This window comes from Camelus ferus, chromosome 3 (genome assembly GCF_009834535.1).
Source record: "Camelus ferus isolate YT-003-E chromosome 3, BCGSAC_Cfer_1.0, whole genome shotgun sequence".
In the NCBI taxonomy this organism is placed as follows: domain Eukaryota; kingdom Metazoa; phylum Chordata; class Mammalia; order Artiodactyla; family Camelidae; genus Camelus; species Camelus ferus.
In genome coordinates, this window is record NC_045698.1 from 106,207,895 (window position 1) to 106,224,022 (window position 16,128).

Genomic DNA, 16,128 nt, shown 5'->3' on the forward strand with positions numbered 1-16,128 from the left:
AAATAACCAGATACTTACTTAATGTACATTAAAGGGGAAATAACTTCGCACGACATAGCTGCAATTACTGCTTAAGATAAGTCTAAAGTAATAGAAGTAAATTATTTAAAGTTGATTTACAGAAAGATATTAAGCAAATAAAGTGTCAGGTGGCATAAGGCTAGGGCAAAAATTTGGGGTGTTGAACGACTGAGGCTCTGGACTTTCCTGTGGACACAAGAAACCCTTGCCCTAAACCCCAGTCTGTTCTCAGGACCCCCTTAAAGTGGACAGGTCTCAGAAACTCAGCCAGGAACACCCGGCGCACTGTCTTATGTGCTGTTTCTTTTCTGCCTCTGCAGACAGATCACCTTGAAGCGAGGTCTCACAGACCAGAAACCGGTGAAGAAGGAGGGCTTGGGGGTCCACCACCCCACCCAGCCCAGGAAGTCTCACAGTTGGACCTCGCCCCAGCTCTGTGAGTCGGCTGAGGGAGGCAGAGCTGCAGACAGCCAGAGAGGAGCAGAGACCAGGGCTCACTCAGGCGGCTCCGGCCCGGGCATCAGCTTCTCTGCGTCCCTCAGGAGAGGCAGAGCCATGCTGGGCCCCCACCTCCCACCCCCGCCCCTGGGACCCAGTGAAGGCAGGTCTACCCCCTGCACCTTTGGGATTCCTGATGGGAGCTACAGGTGTCTGGCCTTGGAGGCCGAGGAGAGCGGCGGTGAGGAGGGCCTGCTGGGAGAGGCAGGGCTCACGGACTTGGAGGAAGACAGGGTGGCCAGCAGGAGCGGGGACAATGCCTGCAGAGCCACCCAAGGGGCACCACAGCTTCCCAGGGCCCTGAGCCTCCAGCCACCCAGCTGTTCCAGGGAGGCACGAGGGGGTTCCCAGCACGACGACAGAGCCAGCCAGGACTGGGACACGATGAAGGCCCGGCAGGTGATGACAGCCAGCCTCAGCCCCAGCCTTGGGCCCAGGGTTGCCCAGAAACCAGGTAAGTGCATGTCCCTTTACCCCTGGACTGCCAGAGTCACAGAAGACCCCCATAGGTCCTTAACACAGGGGCTCCTGACCCTACTTTCCCATGAAACATAACAGTGCAGCAGAGCCGCACAGGCATGCCCAGATTAACAGCTGTGGACAGACAGGGGAGACGGTGCCACACGTGTTGTTCCAGCTGTACCACAGCTAAATCCACTCTTCTCTGCCAAAGAGGGCACGTGAGAAGGCAGAGAGAGAAAGCCACGTTATCATGCTTGGTAAAAAAGTCCATCTCCCACTCTTGCCTGCCCTTTAATCACTCGTGCTAGCAAATGACCTTGGAGCTTGAGCAAGTGGCGGGGCGGGGCCCCCTCACTGCGTGTATTGAGTGCCAGCTATTTGAGGGTGCTAGGGGTGCGGCACTGAGCAAAACAGACACGGTCACTGTGCTCACGCAGCTTTTGAGGTAAAGACTGAGCCTTTGATCTAATCCAACCTCCTAATTTGACAGCTGGGAAAACTGAGGCCCGGGGTCAGGAAGAGACTGCTCCAGGTCACTTAGCCTGTCTGTGGCTGAGCTGAGCCCTCATTCCTCACCCAGGCCTGGGTTTTCCATCTGTTAGAGATGACAGAGACAGGGCCCATGTCACCTGGGCTGCAGTGAGGACCCAGGGCTGGGGAGAGCTGCACGGAAGGAAGGGAAGGAATGATGATCAATTTCCCACAGGCGGCAGGAGTCGGCAGGGCAGGGCGGGACAGGGAAACCCACACTGAATCACCTCCACTGCCGGGCCCATGGCAACGCTGAAGTGGGTCCAGATGGGGAGGACGTGAGCCGGGCCATGCTTGCCTAGGCGGAAGCCGCTGCCAGTATATCCTGGGGGCGCGGGGTGTGCGGGGGACACAGGCCTGGGAGGGCTTGTGCGTCAGGAACTGAAGGAGCACTTCATTTCTGTGCAGGCGTCGCTGACGCCCAGCCTGGCATCTCACCAGCCCTCCTGCCCACTCTCTTTTCTGAAATAATTCTCTCCAGGCTCTGACCACCTCCCCGCCCCCAAGGCCACCATCCCCACCCCCACTCCCAGGCTTGGGTCATGCAGGGAGCCAGGCAGGAGTAAGGAGGGACCTTCAGTGCATCTGGGGCAGGAAGGAGGAGGATCCGGCAGCCTTGAACTTGGAGATAGGCCTTCTCACCAGCGTCAGCCCAGATCCAGGTCCCCTAGAGCCTGAAGCCCCCAGGACCTGCTCCTCTTCCTCTCACAGACCATGGTGGGAGGGGGTGTCAGGAGACATGCGTGCTGGTTCTGGACCTGATGCCAACTAGCCAAAGCCCAGGAAATCCCTTCCCAGTTTCTTCATCTGTGAAAACAAAATAAAAATAAGAGCCCTATCTACCTCACAGAGCTATGGTGAGGTTGCAGGGTAATCCAGACAAGCATGTAAGGGATGATGATGATAATTAAAATGATCATCACCAGCTCAACGATACAACAGCTATGATTGTTAAGCCCTTCTGTGCCAAGTCTACCGTGCTAAGAGCTTTACACATATCACTTCATTTAATCTCATAACCATCCCCATAAGGGACATACTGTTATCTCCATTACACAGATGAGAAGACTGAGGCCCAGAGAAGCTAAGTGACATGTCCAAGACGCATGACCAGTGAGCTGCTAAGCCATGATTAAGTCACGGCATTTTGAATGTGGGGCTTTGCTCTTGGCCACCACTATATTCTGGATTTATACAGGGAGAGTGCTGTCTGCTGACACCCTGGAGCAGAAGAGACATGTATGGAGAGGGGAGAAGCAGGGACTTCCACTAAGGCTCTCTGTTGGCTTTTCAGTGCAGCTGGCCCATTGCATAGTATCTCGTTCTTGTTGATCTTACTCTAGCCTTCCAGTCAGGCAGTATTCTCCCCATTGTACAGGTGAGGCAACTGAGGCTCAGGGACTTAAGTCCCTTGCCCAAGATCACAGTCAGTGTTGGAGCTGAGACTGCGGTCTCATTCTTCCTGCCTCACAGTTTGGTTCATTTCTTTCTAGCCAGATGGTTATCTAGTTCTGTCCTGAACAGTTCTAGGGACAGAAGAGGCAGGAGAGAGCTCAAGAGGATGGAATTGTTAGGGAGGACTTCTCAGACATGGAGGCAGGAAGGAAGCTGGGTCTTGCAGGAGAGTAGAAATCTGGGTGGTCTTGGGACAGAGCCCACACTGGCCTTTCTGCTCCCTTGGGAAAGGGAGTGGCCAGAGTCCCTTCTCTCTGCCTGGAGATCTGGAGGGAAGAGGCCTGTGGAGCTGCCAGGTTATTAGTGGATTAGGGCTTCCTTTTAAAGCTTCCTCCCATTACTGCCAGAGGATTATAAGCATCTTCAGATAATTACACCCATCCTTCCGCAATTATACCTGCCTCTCTTGAGTGCTCTCTGGCACTTCTAAGTATGGGTCACGGCATTGTCTACCTTGGGCATTCACCACTTGGGGTGGGTGGGTTCCAGTGCCATATCTCTAAGGCCTGAGTACCAGCTGAGTAGGGCACAGTGGGGTTCATGGCAGGCTGGAAGGTCAGGGGATGCGAAGAGATGAGTTGGGCAGCAGCCTGCAGCTCAAATTTCCTGCCATCACCTGCTGCTCCCTTGGGAGAATTACATGTGGGAAGGAAAGTGTCATGTAGGGCCCCTCATCAGTGGTGCTTAGTCCACAGCTCACCAAGACAGCCCCACACTACAGCTGCCCTTCCCACAAAGTCTCAGCTGGTCATAACTGGCAGGTTTTATTGAGATTACTGTGTAGATTCCACAGATGGTAAGCGACTTGTCCAAGGTCACACAGTAAGTTGGTAGCAAAGCTAGAGTTGGAACCCAGGGTTTCCACCTCCCAGTTCGACTGCCAGGCCCTGTGCTAAATGCTTTATATGGGTTATTTCATTTCATCCTCTAAACAACCATATGAAGTTCATACTTTTCTTATCTCTGTTCACAGATGAGGAAACTAAGGCATAGCAAGTTTAAGTGACTTGTCAAAGTCTCAGGCCTGTGGGTGGTGGAGGAGCTGTGAGATCTGAACTCCGGGAGGTCTGGCATATGCTTTTAACCACCCTCCATGCTGCTTTGTCTCCATGGAGACAAGGCAGCAGTCTGTGTTCTTCCACCCACCTGGGGCTGGGAAAATGTTCAGGCTCTGGGAGATGACGGGGGATTCTGCCAAGCCATATCCCCTCCTCCTTGGAGATACTCAGGGAGACCTGGGATCCACTGCCGATTCAGCCCCTCCTCTGCCCTTGGCTTCGGGAGACCCACCTTCCCTCCTCTCCAGGCCATTTGTTTTAGAGGGTCCAGGGTATCTAGAGGATTTAGAGAACTTCCCAACTCTAGTGGACACAGCTCTGAGCCTCTGGGGTGGGGATGGGGTTGCAGATCTGGGTTGTCAGGGGAGCCCTGCCCCTGGCCATGTCTATCTTGTTGAGGCAGAGGAATCAGCACCCATGATGAGAGCTGACAGTGGTCACTGGGCCAAGGACAAGGCCACTGCTCCTCAGGCCAGTGGAAAAGAGGGCAGACAGAGAGGTAAGGTGTCCACAATAGGGAGTGACGGTGTAGAAGCAGGGCTCACAGGTTCACATATACCTTACACATGTCCCCACATATATATGCTCACCCCCCCACACAAACTCATGTGTATGCACACGTGATGTACACACACCATGTTCTTCTGCAAACACTCACGTGTATATGCTCACACCAGCACACATGTGCATGCTCTCAGACACCACGGGATAGACATTGGCACACACCATCCCACAGACCCACCCCCAGCCATGCATGCCTAACTTTCACACGTGGACACATGTATCAGATTTGCATACAGAAGAATCACCTGAAAATATACAAGCACACATATTCCCTCCCTTAGGTACAAATTAAAAGCATGTTCTTTTCTCCATTTTCTTTTGCTCACATACTTACACTTTGCAGTCTCTCTTGCATGCACACACTCTCTCCCTCAGGCACATCCACTCCACACACCCACTGTCACACACCCACGTACAAACCGAACCACTTTTTGTCCTCCTTCCTTTCCCCCATCTCTTTCACTTTCATACCCACCCACGCAGTAATCCTAGCCTCTCTCTCTCTCTCTCTCTCCCCCACACAGTTTGTTTCCTGGTTTCCCACAGGCTGGGCTGTAACACGTGCACTCACAGGCAGGCAATACCCTGCCTGATGCCAATCCCCAGGACCCCTTCTATGCCCACTGCCCCTTTCACCTAGGGTAGCCCCGCACAAGAGCAGCCACTGGGTCAGAGGAATTCTTTGCAGCCATGAAGCCAAGCAGAGGGGCAGGAGCAGCCAGGAAGGGTTTGTCCCCTCTGTCACCTGACCCCAGGCACTCTAAGCCCACCTACTGGGAACAGAAGTCATCTCAGAACCAGGCCACTTGCAGCTCTGTAGTTTATAGAACCTTGGGTGGGTAGGCTTACATCAGCACAGTTCCAGCTTCCTTCAGGAGAAATCTAAACACAGAACCTTGATATAAAAGACGTCAAAATGGAACCACCCTGGTTAAACCCTGGGTACTTGGAACCCAGGGAAACTTCGGTGAAAACCCAGAACAGCATTTTTTCCCAGTGTGGTTTTGTTTCAGAATTGCTGGGAGCGTTAAGGGTGCTTATTATCAGCCCTGTTTCCAAGCCCTCTGCCAGCTCCTCCACCACTGGGAGGGGGCACCTTATTGCAGGAATCCTGACTTTTAACAGCACCCCCACGTGATTCTGAAAATCACTGACCCCCTGCCACGGGGCTCTCAGCGCCACTGCCCTTGTCGTTGCTGGCCCCCCAGTTAAGTCAGGGGATGGCTCCAGACTGCCAGGGAGGTGACAACCCTCCTTAATCTCCATTTGCCTAAGTCCTACCAAGGTGGACAGTTATTCCAGTTCCTGGGGCTGAGGCGGGGACAGGACAGGCCTGAGAGGGTACTGCATCTGAGTCTGAAAGGAAACGGCCTGGGAAGGTGGGGGGCGGTGTCAGTTATGAGGACAGAATCACAAAGACATATTTAAAAGGGGGGTTAGTGAGAAGGATAGAGAAAATAGAGGGAGATGAGATAGATGGGTAGACATGAAGAAACTGAGTGAAATAGAAAGAAGGATTTAGGGACCGACCTAGAGATACAAAAATTGAACAGGAAACAGACAGACAGACAACCAGGCAGCAGAGAGAGATGCCAGGGAGAGGAAAGGAGAGAGAGCGGGACCCGAGGGGAGACGAAGGCCGAGCCCGGGGAGAAGGAGGCGCACCTCGGAGCCTGGGCGGGGCGCGCGGGCGGGGCGGCGCTAGGGCCCCGGGGAGCGGGCGGCAGGAGCGCCGCTCGCCCGCCCAGCGCTCCCGGCTCCGGGTCCTGGAGCAGCCCGCTAGGCGGTAGAAGGGGCTGTGGCGGCGGCACGGAGGGGGCGCCCGATGCGGGGCGGGGGTGGCGGGGCTCTCGGGGCGGGGCGCGCTGACGGACGCGGCCAGGTGCGCGGAGGTGGCGGCGCTGGTGAGCTCGGGGACCGCGTGCTGAGGCTGGAGGTGAGTGAGGGGCGCCGGCCTGGCAGGGGTGCCGGCGCCGAGCGAGCCTCGCCCCTTCCCACCTGCGCTGGTCCCGCAGCCGCCCAGGTGGAGGTGGCACGTCTGGCTCCAGTCCCCGCACGCCAGGTGACCTTGGCCAAGTCGCTGTACACTCGGGGCCTCAGTTTCCCCATCTGTACGGTGGGGCGGAGGCGGGGGGCTGGTGGAATCCCGCAGCTCTGTAGCTGCTCGGCCCCGGGAGGACACCTCGAAGCCGGGAAGCTACTCCCCGGGGCTGCGTGGGAGCTCCAGACCTCGAGCCCCAGCGCGCAAGCGGGCCGCGGCCGGGGCAGCCCCGGGCCCGCGGGTGGGCAGCAGCCGGAGGTCTGCGTGCCCCGGCCGGCTCCGGGGGAGAGGGGAGCGGCTTGACTCCAGAAAGCGGCGGGTTGGGCTCTGCCCTGGGTTAACCAACATGGGCGCCTGTGGGGCAGCGGGAACGGCGTGTGCTGGGCCCGCGCCCGCCGCTCTTTCCCGTGGGCGGGGCGCCCGGGTCTGGCCGTGCGGGCGAGGCTCGCAGGACGCGGAACGGGCAGACCGCGGGGCACACCGGCCCGGGCCCCACCTGGGGAAATCAAGGCCTTTCCTGAGCGCCTCAGGGGAGAGGGGGACCGGTCCTAAGGGCTCTACATCAAATTCTCACAATTTGCCCCCTACGCCAAGGCGAGCACGGAAGCCCTAGAGGTGAAAGGAGTGGAGGGTGGGGCTCCTTTCTAACCACTACACCGTGGAATCAGGCGGCTCCATCCAGCGCCCTGACAGGACCTCCTTGAGGACTCGGAGAAAAGGTCTCCCTTCCTCCCCACCCCCACCCCAAGTTATGGATGGGGACAGGGACCTCCTGTGTTCTATGTCTGGGTTGTTCACAAGGGACAAGAGCCAGTGGGGAAGCAGCGCGTGCCCCACTCCCCATCCTACCCTGAGTGGCAGGTGGTACTGGAATATACCAACTTGCTGTGTGATCTTGGGGTGAGCCTCCTGCCCATTCTGGCTCCCAATGAGGGGGTGGGCAGGGTGGTCCTGTGAGGGGATAACTGCACTGGAGACAGCAGTACTGGTGGTGGCTGTAGGGACAGTTGGAGGGTGCCCCACCCCTGTCGTGTTGCAAGGCGTAGGATGAGATAGGATGCTGATCAGAGGGCCTAGCATACCCTAGCATAGGGGTAAGGGACTGGAAGCCTTGCTGGTTCCAGCCTGCCTGTCACCAGTCCCAGGCTTGGCTCCCATCCTGTGTTGGGGGGGCATTGCCACAAACAGATGACCTCCTCCTCCCGCTACTTGCCACATTACCTCAGGCAGTGGAATGGGACCCCTCAAGGGAGAGTTGAAAATGCTCTGCTAGGGGCGGGGGTGGGGGGTGGGGCTTGCCTCTGTCTTATATCTCAACCCATATGAGATTTTGGGATGGTTACTCCTCCTCTCTGGTTCCCTATCTGTACAGTGAGGGGAATGGACTAGGATCACTCTAGTTTGATATTCAGAGAACTTCCCAAAAGCAAATTGTTTTCGGTTGTGCCACCCTGGCTCCTATTCACCACTTGGCCGGCCATGGGCCAGCTCCTCCCCACCTCTTAGACTAGCACCTAAATTAAGCTGTGGTTGGAATCAGCATCTACATGGTTAAAATAAGGCCTTTAACTCTTTCCCTTCCTTGTTGGTTATTACCTTTCCCCTAAGTTGAAAGAAAGAAGGAAAAACAGCAAAACAAAACCCCCCCTCCGTGGCATTCAGGTGCCTGGTTTCCAACTGATCCCTAGCCTCTTCAGTCAGCATTTTATCTAAGTTGCCCATTTCTGAGTTGTGGGGACTGAGCCTGGGAGGGGAAGACATTTGCTCAGGGTGCTTCTGTGAGGAGCAGAGCCCCCTTTCCTTGGAACAGAGCAGCTCTTTGACAAGTAGGAGGGGGCAGTGTGGCAGAGGAGCATCTGGAGAGACGGGACAGGCACGGGAAGAGCCTTCTCTCGGTCTCTTCTCCGTCCCTAGTCGTGCCCCACCTCCCTGGATGACACATGTCTCCCTGAGCCCACTGTGTAGCCCCAGGGGCTGGGCCCGGCAGGGGTCAGAACACTCTCTCCACCTGCCGGGGCTGCCATCCCACAAGGCTGAACCCACCTCTCAGCCTAGGGGCTGGGCCTGGGAGGCACCTTTTCCTTCAGGGCAGCTCCCAGGCTTCCAGACATGAGCTCATCAGAGCTGCTGATGCCAGGAAGGGAGGGACTGAGGGGAAAGCAGGCTGGGCTGCCCAGATTGGGGCACTGAAAGCCCTGGGGAAATGGAGGGGCACTGTTGTCAAGGACTTGCAGGCTCTGGCCCCACTGTTGTGTGGAGGCAGGGGTCAGACAGGCCAGTGAAGGGTCAGCTGGAGTGGGGATGGGGACAGGCCAAGTGCCCTGGGCTGCAGTGCAGAGCTGCAGGTGCTAGGCCGACCTCTGTCACTTGCTTGAGTGTATCCCTTGCCTTCTGTGGACCTCAGTGTCCCTGTCTAGCAATGGGGTGGGTGGGTCCTTAGGCACTTGGGTTACAGTAGTGAACAGGATAGATTGGTCCCTGTTCTCAAGATTACATCTTAATTGGAGAGACAGACCTGAAAAAGGGAAGCAAAGAAATCAGCAAGTTAGTTTCAAATAGACAAAAGTAGCATGAAAAACAACTGGAAAGCTGTGCTGCCAAGATGGAGAGCACTTAGAGGGGCTACTTTGTGCTGGTGGTTAGGGAAGGCCTTTCTCTGGAGGAGACAATGGATCAGAGACCTGAGTGTTATTTGAAGTGTGGTCACGGCTGGCTTTGTGGAGTTGGCATGTCCAGAACTTGGGTCTAGAAGAATGGGAGGGATTTGGTTGGGAGGAAGGGTATTTCAGAGGATGGTAAATGATCTAAACTAGAAGCTGAGAGCAGGGAGTGGCATGAGCATCAGCTGGAGGTTATGAAAATGCTTTCATCCCTTGGGGCTTCAGGCTTTAGACCCAAAGGGACCCAGGCCATGTGATCTGGTCTCAGGGGTGGCTGGGCTCTGCTGAGTTAGGCCTGTGTGTGTGTGAGCTCAGAGTCCTTTGTGAACTGTCCCTGGACACTATGGATCAATTGCTACCCAGTGTGGCCAGAGGAGGAGTCAATGTGGGGACAGCCTCCAAGCTCTGTAATTCCAGAGGCTCACCAAAGCCCTCTCTCTCCGGGATGAAATCTTTACCAACTGGCCCCTGCCTGAAATTCCACCATTCTAGCTTCATCTTTTCCACTCGGGGAGGCAGCAGAGTGTAGTGCTGTTTTGACCCTACCCTACCCTGCCCAGCCTCCCAGGGTTGCTGCCGGTGAAACAAAATTCAGTCTTCTCCTGTGCTACGTGCTTCCTGTGTGTCTAATGGGCAGATTCCGTGGTGGGAACCCTGAGTTTTCTTCCCGGCTTGCTGGGAGCCCTTGAGCATGTTATATAATCTCTCTCAGCTTCAATTTCCTCATCTATAAAACAAAAAATAATAGACCGCTTCCTGTACTGTCATTCTGAAAATTAAATGAGATGATAAAGAATAACTATTGCTTATTAATTAGTATTATCATGTTTTGATCTCTGTTAAAATAGCAGGCCATGGAGGAGATGGACTTTGGCTCAAGACTCATATCTCAGCATGCGTTGCTTTTTGAGGGTTGGCCAGGAATAGGTTTTGATGGTGGGAGGACAGGCACAGCACAGTGGAGAAGGGCCTGGCCCGAGCTTCAGGAACGGATACTTAAACGTCCAGTCTTAGCTAACTGGCTGGTGGTCTTGGACAAATCAGTTGCTTCCTCTGGGGCTCAGGCTTCGGTTCAGAGCCACGACGAAATGGCCTAGGAAGGATACGAGGGAATTGTGGGTGTGAAAGAGCTTGACAGACACCAAAACCACAGGGCCGGCAGGAGGGGGTGTCACCAGGGTGGGTCAGGAAGGGGTGGGCTGGTTAAGCTTCACAGACAGGAGAGTGGGCTGACCTGGGACTCCCACGTGTGATCCTCTAGAATAAAATCTCTTGGAGACTAAGAGTATTCAATAGATAAAAGCCAAAGTTCTTGAAAAATAATTCACGTTTATCATTACTTACATATGGCCAGGGTGTTTTAAGTTCTTTACATGTCAACAACTCTATGAAGTAAGTACTGTTATCATCAGCATTTTACAGATGGGCAACTGAGGCACAGAGAGGTTAAGTGAGCTTCCCAAGGTCACACAGCTGGTAACTGGCCAAGTTCAAACCTAGGCAGTCTGGCCCGAAAGCCTGTGTGCTTAACCTGCACAACACATTCTCTCCTGCTTTAGATGAGTACCAGAGGCTCAGAGGGGCCAGGACACCTGCTTAGGAACACACCTCATTCCCCTTTGATCCTCATCATCTCTGTCCCTCAGGTGCTGGGAGGAGGAGCCTTGCTGGGCCTGGGGTTCTGAGGTTGACCCTTGAGCCAGCTCAGCCACTTATCTTCCTCTCTCCTCCTCCCCTGGGAGTAGGTCAGGGAGGATCAAGTGTGCCCTGGGAATACTCTGGGCACAGAAGGCTCTGGGCCAGGGCCTGACGAGTGGGCGTCATTAGTGTTGTGAAGCTTGAGTGGATCCCAAAAGCCTGAGCTGTAATGAACTCCCATGGAGCCTGGCATGACTCCCATCACTGTACAGAGCAGGGAAACTGAGGTCAGAGAGTCTAGGAACAGGCCCAAGTTCACTCAGACTGGAGGTGCCCTTCCTCTGGGGGTCTCCTGTCCTGCCTGCAGGGCTGCTTCAAACTTGTGGGCCTCATGAACTCATGAGACTTGGGGACCCTCCCACCGATCTCTAAGCTCTCAGCCAGGACATGATTTCTGATATGGGCCCTTTGGGAGGGCACAGGGAGTTGGAGGATGGAAAGGGTGATTAAAAAATAGACTGTCACGCGCATGGGGAACAAGCCTGCCACCACCCAGCTCGTGCCAGTTGGCTCCCCCATGCCCAGCTGCCAAGCCCCACTCAGGGCTCCCGCTGGGGGCCCCACCCACCCCAACCCTGGCTCTGGGCCTGAGGCTGGATGCTCCCAGCCACCTCTCCTCTCCTCCTCCACCCCTGCACAGCCTCCAGGCAGATGATGCCCTCGCTGAGCTGAGTGGGCTTACTGAGAGTCTGGCATCCCCATTCACCAGCCTTGTGGCCCTGAATGAGGCCCTTTCCCTCTCTGGGCCCCAAGCATAGATGAGTAGTGCTACCAGTTAAAGCTCTTTTCAGCTTTCAGAGCCTTTCCCAGCTTCCATGTCTCATTCAGACTGACAAACAGTGCTGTAGGCCCCACTCAGAGAGGTGATGTGACCTGTGAAAGCCACTCAGCTGGAGTGGAGCAGAGCAGAGGTCTACACCCAGTTAATCCTGCAAATCTCAGCCCTGTACAACTTCTCCAGGGTGAGCAAGGTCACTGGGAACCATGGAGGTGGAATGCTTTGCAACAGCAGTGTTTTTACTCATTTATTCCCTCAATCTGTCTGCAAAAGTATACTGAGCCCAACTCTGGCCTAGGCATGGGGGCAGGGACACAGTGGAGAAATGACAGCTAAAGCTCCTGCCTTGTGGGGGCTGTGTATCACGCAGCAGGGCGGACTGACGCTAAAGCAAATAATGATGGAATTATTAATCGGATGAGAGTTTGGAGGCGAGGGAGAGGGTGCTGTGGCAGAGGAATGTGACCTCCCAGGGCAGGCGAACCCTCCCCGGGACCTGTAAACAGACCTGAAGGATGAGAAGAATGGCCAGAAAGGAATAACTGAGGGGTTTCAGCAGGAGAGAGTTCTAGGCAAAAGTAGCAGCCAGTGCAAAGGCCCTGAGGTGAGAAGTGTGTGGCTCCTGTCTGAGGCCCAGGGATGCAAAATCAGCCTCACCCAGAAGCTTCTTAGAAATGCAGACTCTGAGACCCCACCCCAGACCTCCTGAACCAGAATCTGCAATTTAACATCCCTGTGCAATTACTACGTACACTGAAGTATAAGAAGCACTGCTCTAAGTCATTTTTAAACTTAAAAATTTTTTTAAATTAAAAGCTATAGAATCTTCTCTCTCTCCAAAGTTTTACAGATGAGACACATAAGAGGGGAACCACCCACTCTATATTTATTCGTCATATGAACAAGGAACAGGAGGAGTGTGGGGGCTGGGTTGGGGCACGGGCATTACTGGGATGGGTGTCAGAAGAGAGAAGAAAAAGATGAACAGTCCTGGTGGGAGAGGGTGGGTGATACCCCATCTTCTCAGGCCTCTCCTGGCCAGGTGCCTCTAAGAGCCCTTTCGGCTCTGACCTCCAGGGTCCTCAGTCTCTTACGGATTCGGAAAGGTGGGCTTGAAGGGAGGGCGCTGGACAGTCCACAGTCTAGTGACATCTTTCTCTGCTTGTCCCCATCTTGGTGTCCTGCTCTCTTCCCCGAGAAATCCCTGGAAGGGTGGCCGGTGCTATTCTTAGCGTGACAGAGCGACAAGGAGAAAGCATGCTGGTGCATTATTTATGCCTCTGAGTCAACAGGATTGCATTCAGGTCCCAGAACTTGGCCCTCCTGGGCGGCCTTCATCACCACCGCGGCAGACAAGAGGCTACGTCCCAGGACCTGTAACCGTCCCTCTAGCCCTGAGCATCCCTGCTCTGAGCCTCCAGCCCCGACTCTGGGAAATGGGTCATGAAATACAATGGTGAGCTAGGACCAGGAAGGAGGTGCTTTGGTGATATCATTTCATTCCTATCCATTCAGCGCATACTAACCGAGCATACGACATGGGGTAGGTGTGGGTGCCCTGATGACCGAGACAGGACTCCTGCCTTCCAGGAGGTCACACTTTAGCCTGCGACTTAATGGTGCTCCATCACTGCTAGAGCGTTTGTGCCAGGCCTGATGCTGGGTACTTCGTACATAAGACCTAATCTTCACAATCATGCTGCTGCAGGGTAGACATTTGGACAACCCTTCACAGAGGAGAAAACTGAGGCTTAGCATATACAAAGCTTGGCATATCCAGGGTAGTAAGTAATCTGCTCAGCTGAGATTTGAACTCAGTTTGGCTAGAACAGAAAGACCATTCCAGATCAAATGGTAGCAGGTAGCGTTAGGGCTTTGAGAACCCCCTGCACAACCCAGTGAGAGGGTTGTTATGTCTGGAAGGAAATTAACTGGTTGAGGTTGTCCCATTCTCAGTGAACCCCGAGTCCCTGGAGAAGTCATGTATGTCCAGGGTTTTTGCAAAGCTGGAATGGAAGACTGTATACGTTGTGTACACAATGTCCACTGTGGGTTGGAAATCAAAACCAAATGTTACGAGGTGATAAGGCCCCGAGGTAGCACATCTCAGGAAGCTGAGCCAAGGTCTCTGGAGGGGAGCCAAGGACCTGTGCTCTGTGAGATCCTGGCCAGGACCCTCGGTTTTCTCTGCCTCAATTTTCTTGTCTGTAAAATCGTGTCACTATCCCTGCTGTAGTTCTTTGTCTGACGGACATGAAGGTGTTAGGAAAACTATTAAAGTATGTGCACATTCAAAGGATTGTAAAAATTACTTATATATATTTTCTTAAGTGTATTTTTTGTTAACATGGGGTCTATTTGCCAGACAATGTTCCAAGCATTTTCCTGTTAATTTACCTATAAACACATTTATAAAATCATGAGCTCTAAAACCCAGTGGGTCCCCAATCTGGCTATGCTTCAGAACCCCTCGATGAGATGGTTAATGTGTATATTCTGTGGTCCGGGGTCTGGGGTAGAGCCCAGGAATCTGCAGTTTGGACCTACTCTCTGAGAAATTCTGCAGCACCCACAGGTTTCTGATCTGGGCCAGAGGGGACAAGACTTGCCCGAGGCCTCACAGTGAGTTGAAGATCAGGTTGAGATTAAAACGCGGGTCTCCAGCTCCCAGTCTGGCTCTTTCCTCCTACTCTTCAGCTGTTCCCCTCCCCCTTCCCCCGAGCACCCTAAAGGGAGGAAGCCAGGGATGGGGACCAACGATGCTGGTTGTGGCTGGTAACATTTACAGTGCTGTGCTAGGCATTTTACATGGCTTGTCCATTTAACTGCAGGAGGGGTAGAAAAAGGGACATTCTCTACAGCAACATGATCCCTTGGGACATTTGAGCATCAAGTGGCTGATTTTAATGTAGCCCTGGAAAAGAAAAACCGGGACTAAGGTGCAGAGATGTGGAGAAGTGCACTTGAAACCACACCATCAGTGCACTTCCCATTTGCCAGGGACATGTGCCATCTAGGTAGAGGTGGTCTGGTGACTCTGTTACTTGGAGACAGAGCAGGCCGGCAGGAGGGAGATATGTGTGCCTGCCCACAAGGTGTGGACCTGCCGCATGTGCATCTGTGCCAGTCTGCCACCTGAGTGTCTGTGTATCTCCACATGCACACTGGCAGGTGCTCTGTGTGCACACATTGGTGTGTAGGTCCTGCCCCCTCTGTGGGTGTGTGTGCTAGCAGCACCTTTGTGCGCAGGCATGTGTGCAGAGGAGGATGTGCTGCTGCCAGCTAGGTTCCCACCAGCATGAAGAAGCTATATAGAGTGTGTATGGTGCAGAGTGTGCATGCATGTGCACACAAATGTTTGCAATGCAAGAGGATCCCTGAGATCCAAAAGGGCAGAAGTAGAAAGGTCACTAGAGAACCTGTTTTCCTCATTCAGGTGCCACCTCCACATTATATGCACTATCCTCAAACCAGCCAGGTGCAAGCCTGCCTCAGGACCTTTGCACTAGCTGTTCTCTCTGACTGGTCTCTCTTTCCCTAGACATGCTGATGCCTCACTCCCTCACCTTCTTCACTCAGATGTGACTTCTCAGTGATGCCTACTTTGATTACCTTATTTACCTTTGCACACTGCTACCCACCCTATGTAGTCCGTGTATCTCCCACCCCTGTTTTATTTTTCTCTATAGCATTTGCCATCTGACCTACTTGTACAGTTACTTATAAATTTATTATCTTGCTCCCCTACTAGAATGCAAGCAGGGGTTTGTCTGTTTCTCTTCATGGCTATGAACAGTGCCTGGCCCTTAGTTGGTGTACAGTAAATATCAGTTGAATGAATGAGTTTGTGCACCACCTGTGCTTACTCGTTTTCTTTAAACTGTCTAACTTTTGTTACTGAAATATCCACTTTTACCTCTTCCTAAGCAGTAATATACCTTCACAGGTTTGGTATGCTTATTATACTCCTTTCCCAATACCCATGTGAAATTTATATAACCATTAAGATGTTAAGTATCAGGGTACCACTTAAATCCTTTTGCTGACTCCAGAGGTGTGGGGGTGCTACATTCTAGGAACCACTGGTCCAGTCCAATTCCTTCGCTGAAACACACGGAACAAACTGAAACCCAAAGAGGGTCCGGAACTAGTCCAATGTCTCACCCAAACTGTGACAAAACAGACAGTGGAACAAAATTTCCTGACCTCCAGTCTGCTTTTCTTTTGCAGTTTCAGGGACAAGGGGAGGGTGGGGCTGGATGGTTCAGCTTCTCTTTTGGCAGGAGACTCCTCCTGCAGGAGGGGAGCCAGATATGCCTGGTAATTGGTGAATGGCACGGGGTCAGGGGGACGGCAGGGGTC

The 16,128-nt window shown here is 53.7% G+C and overlaps 1 protein-coding gene across 2 annotated transcripts in view; it reads left to right on the plus strand.

Annotated features, from left to right (window-relative positions):
• The first annotated feature begins 410 nt into the window (after positions 1-410).
• Positions 411-16,128, plus strand: part of SYNPO (synaptopodin) — a 35,723-nt gene continuing 20,005 nt past the window's right edge. Inside the window, exon 1 of one of the 2 annotated variants that reach the window (XM_032477117.1) lies at positions 411-973. In XM_032477117.1, coding sequence (XP_032333008.1) covers positions 577-973 — 397 coding nt within the window. In that variant the 5' untranslated portion in view covers positions 411-576. Of the gene's footprint in view, positions 974-6,363; positions 6,526-16,128 lie in introns of those variants that run through there. The other variant, XR_004318825.1, reaches the window with a different exon arrangement.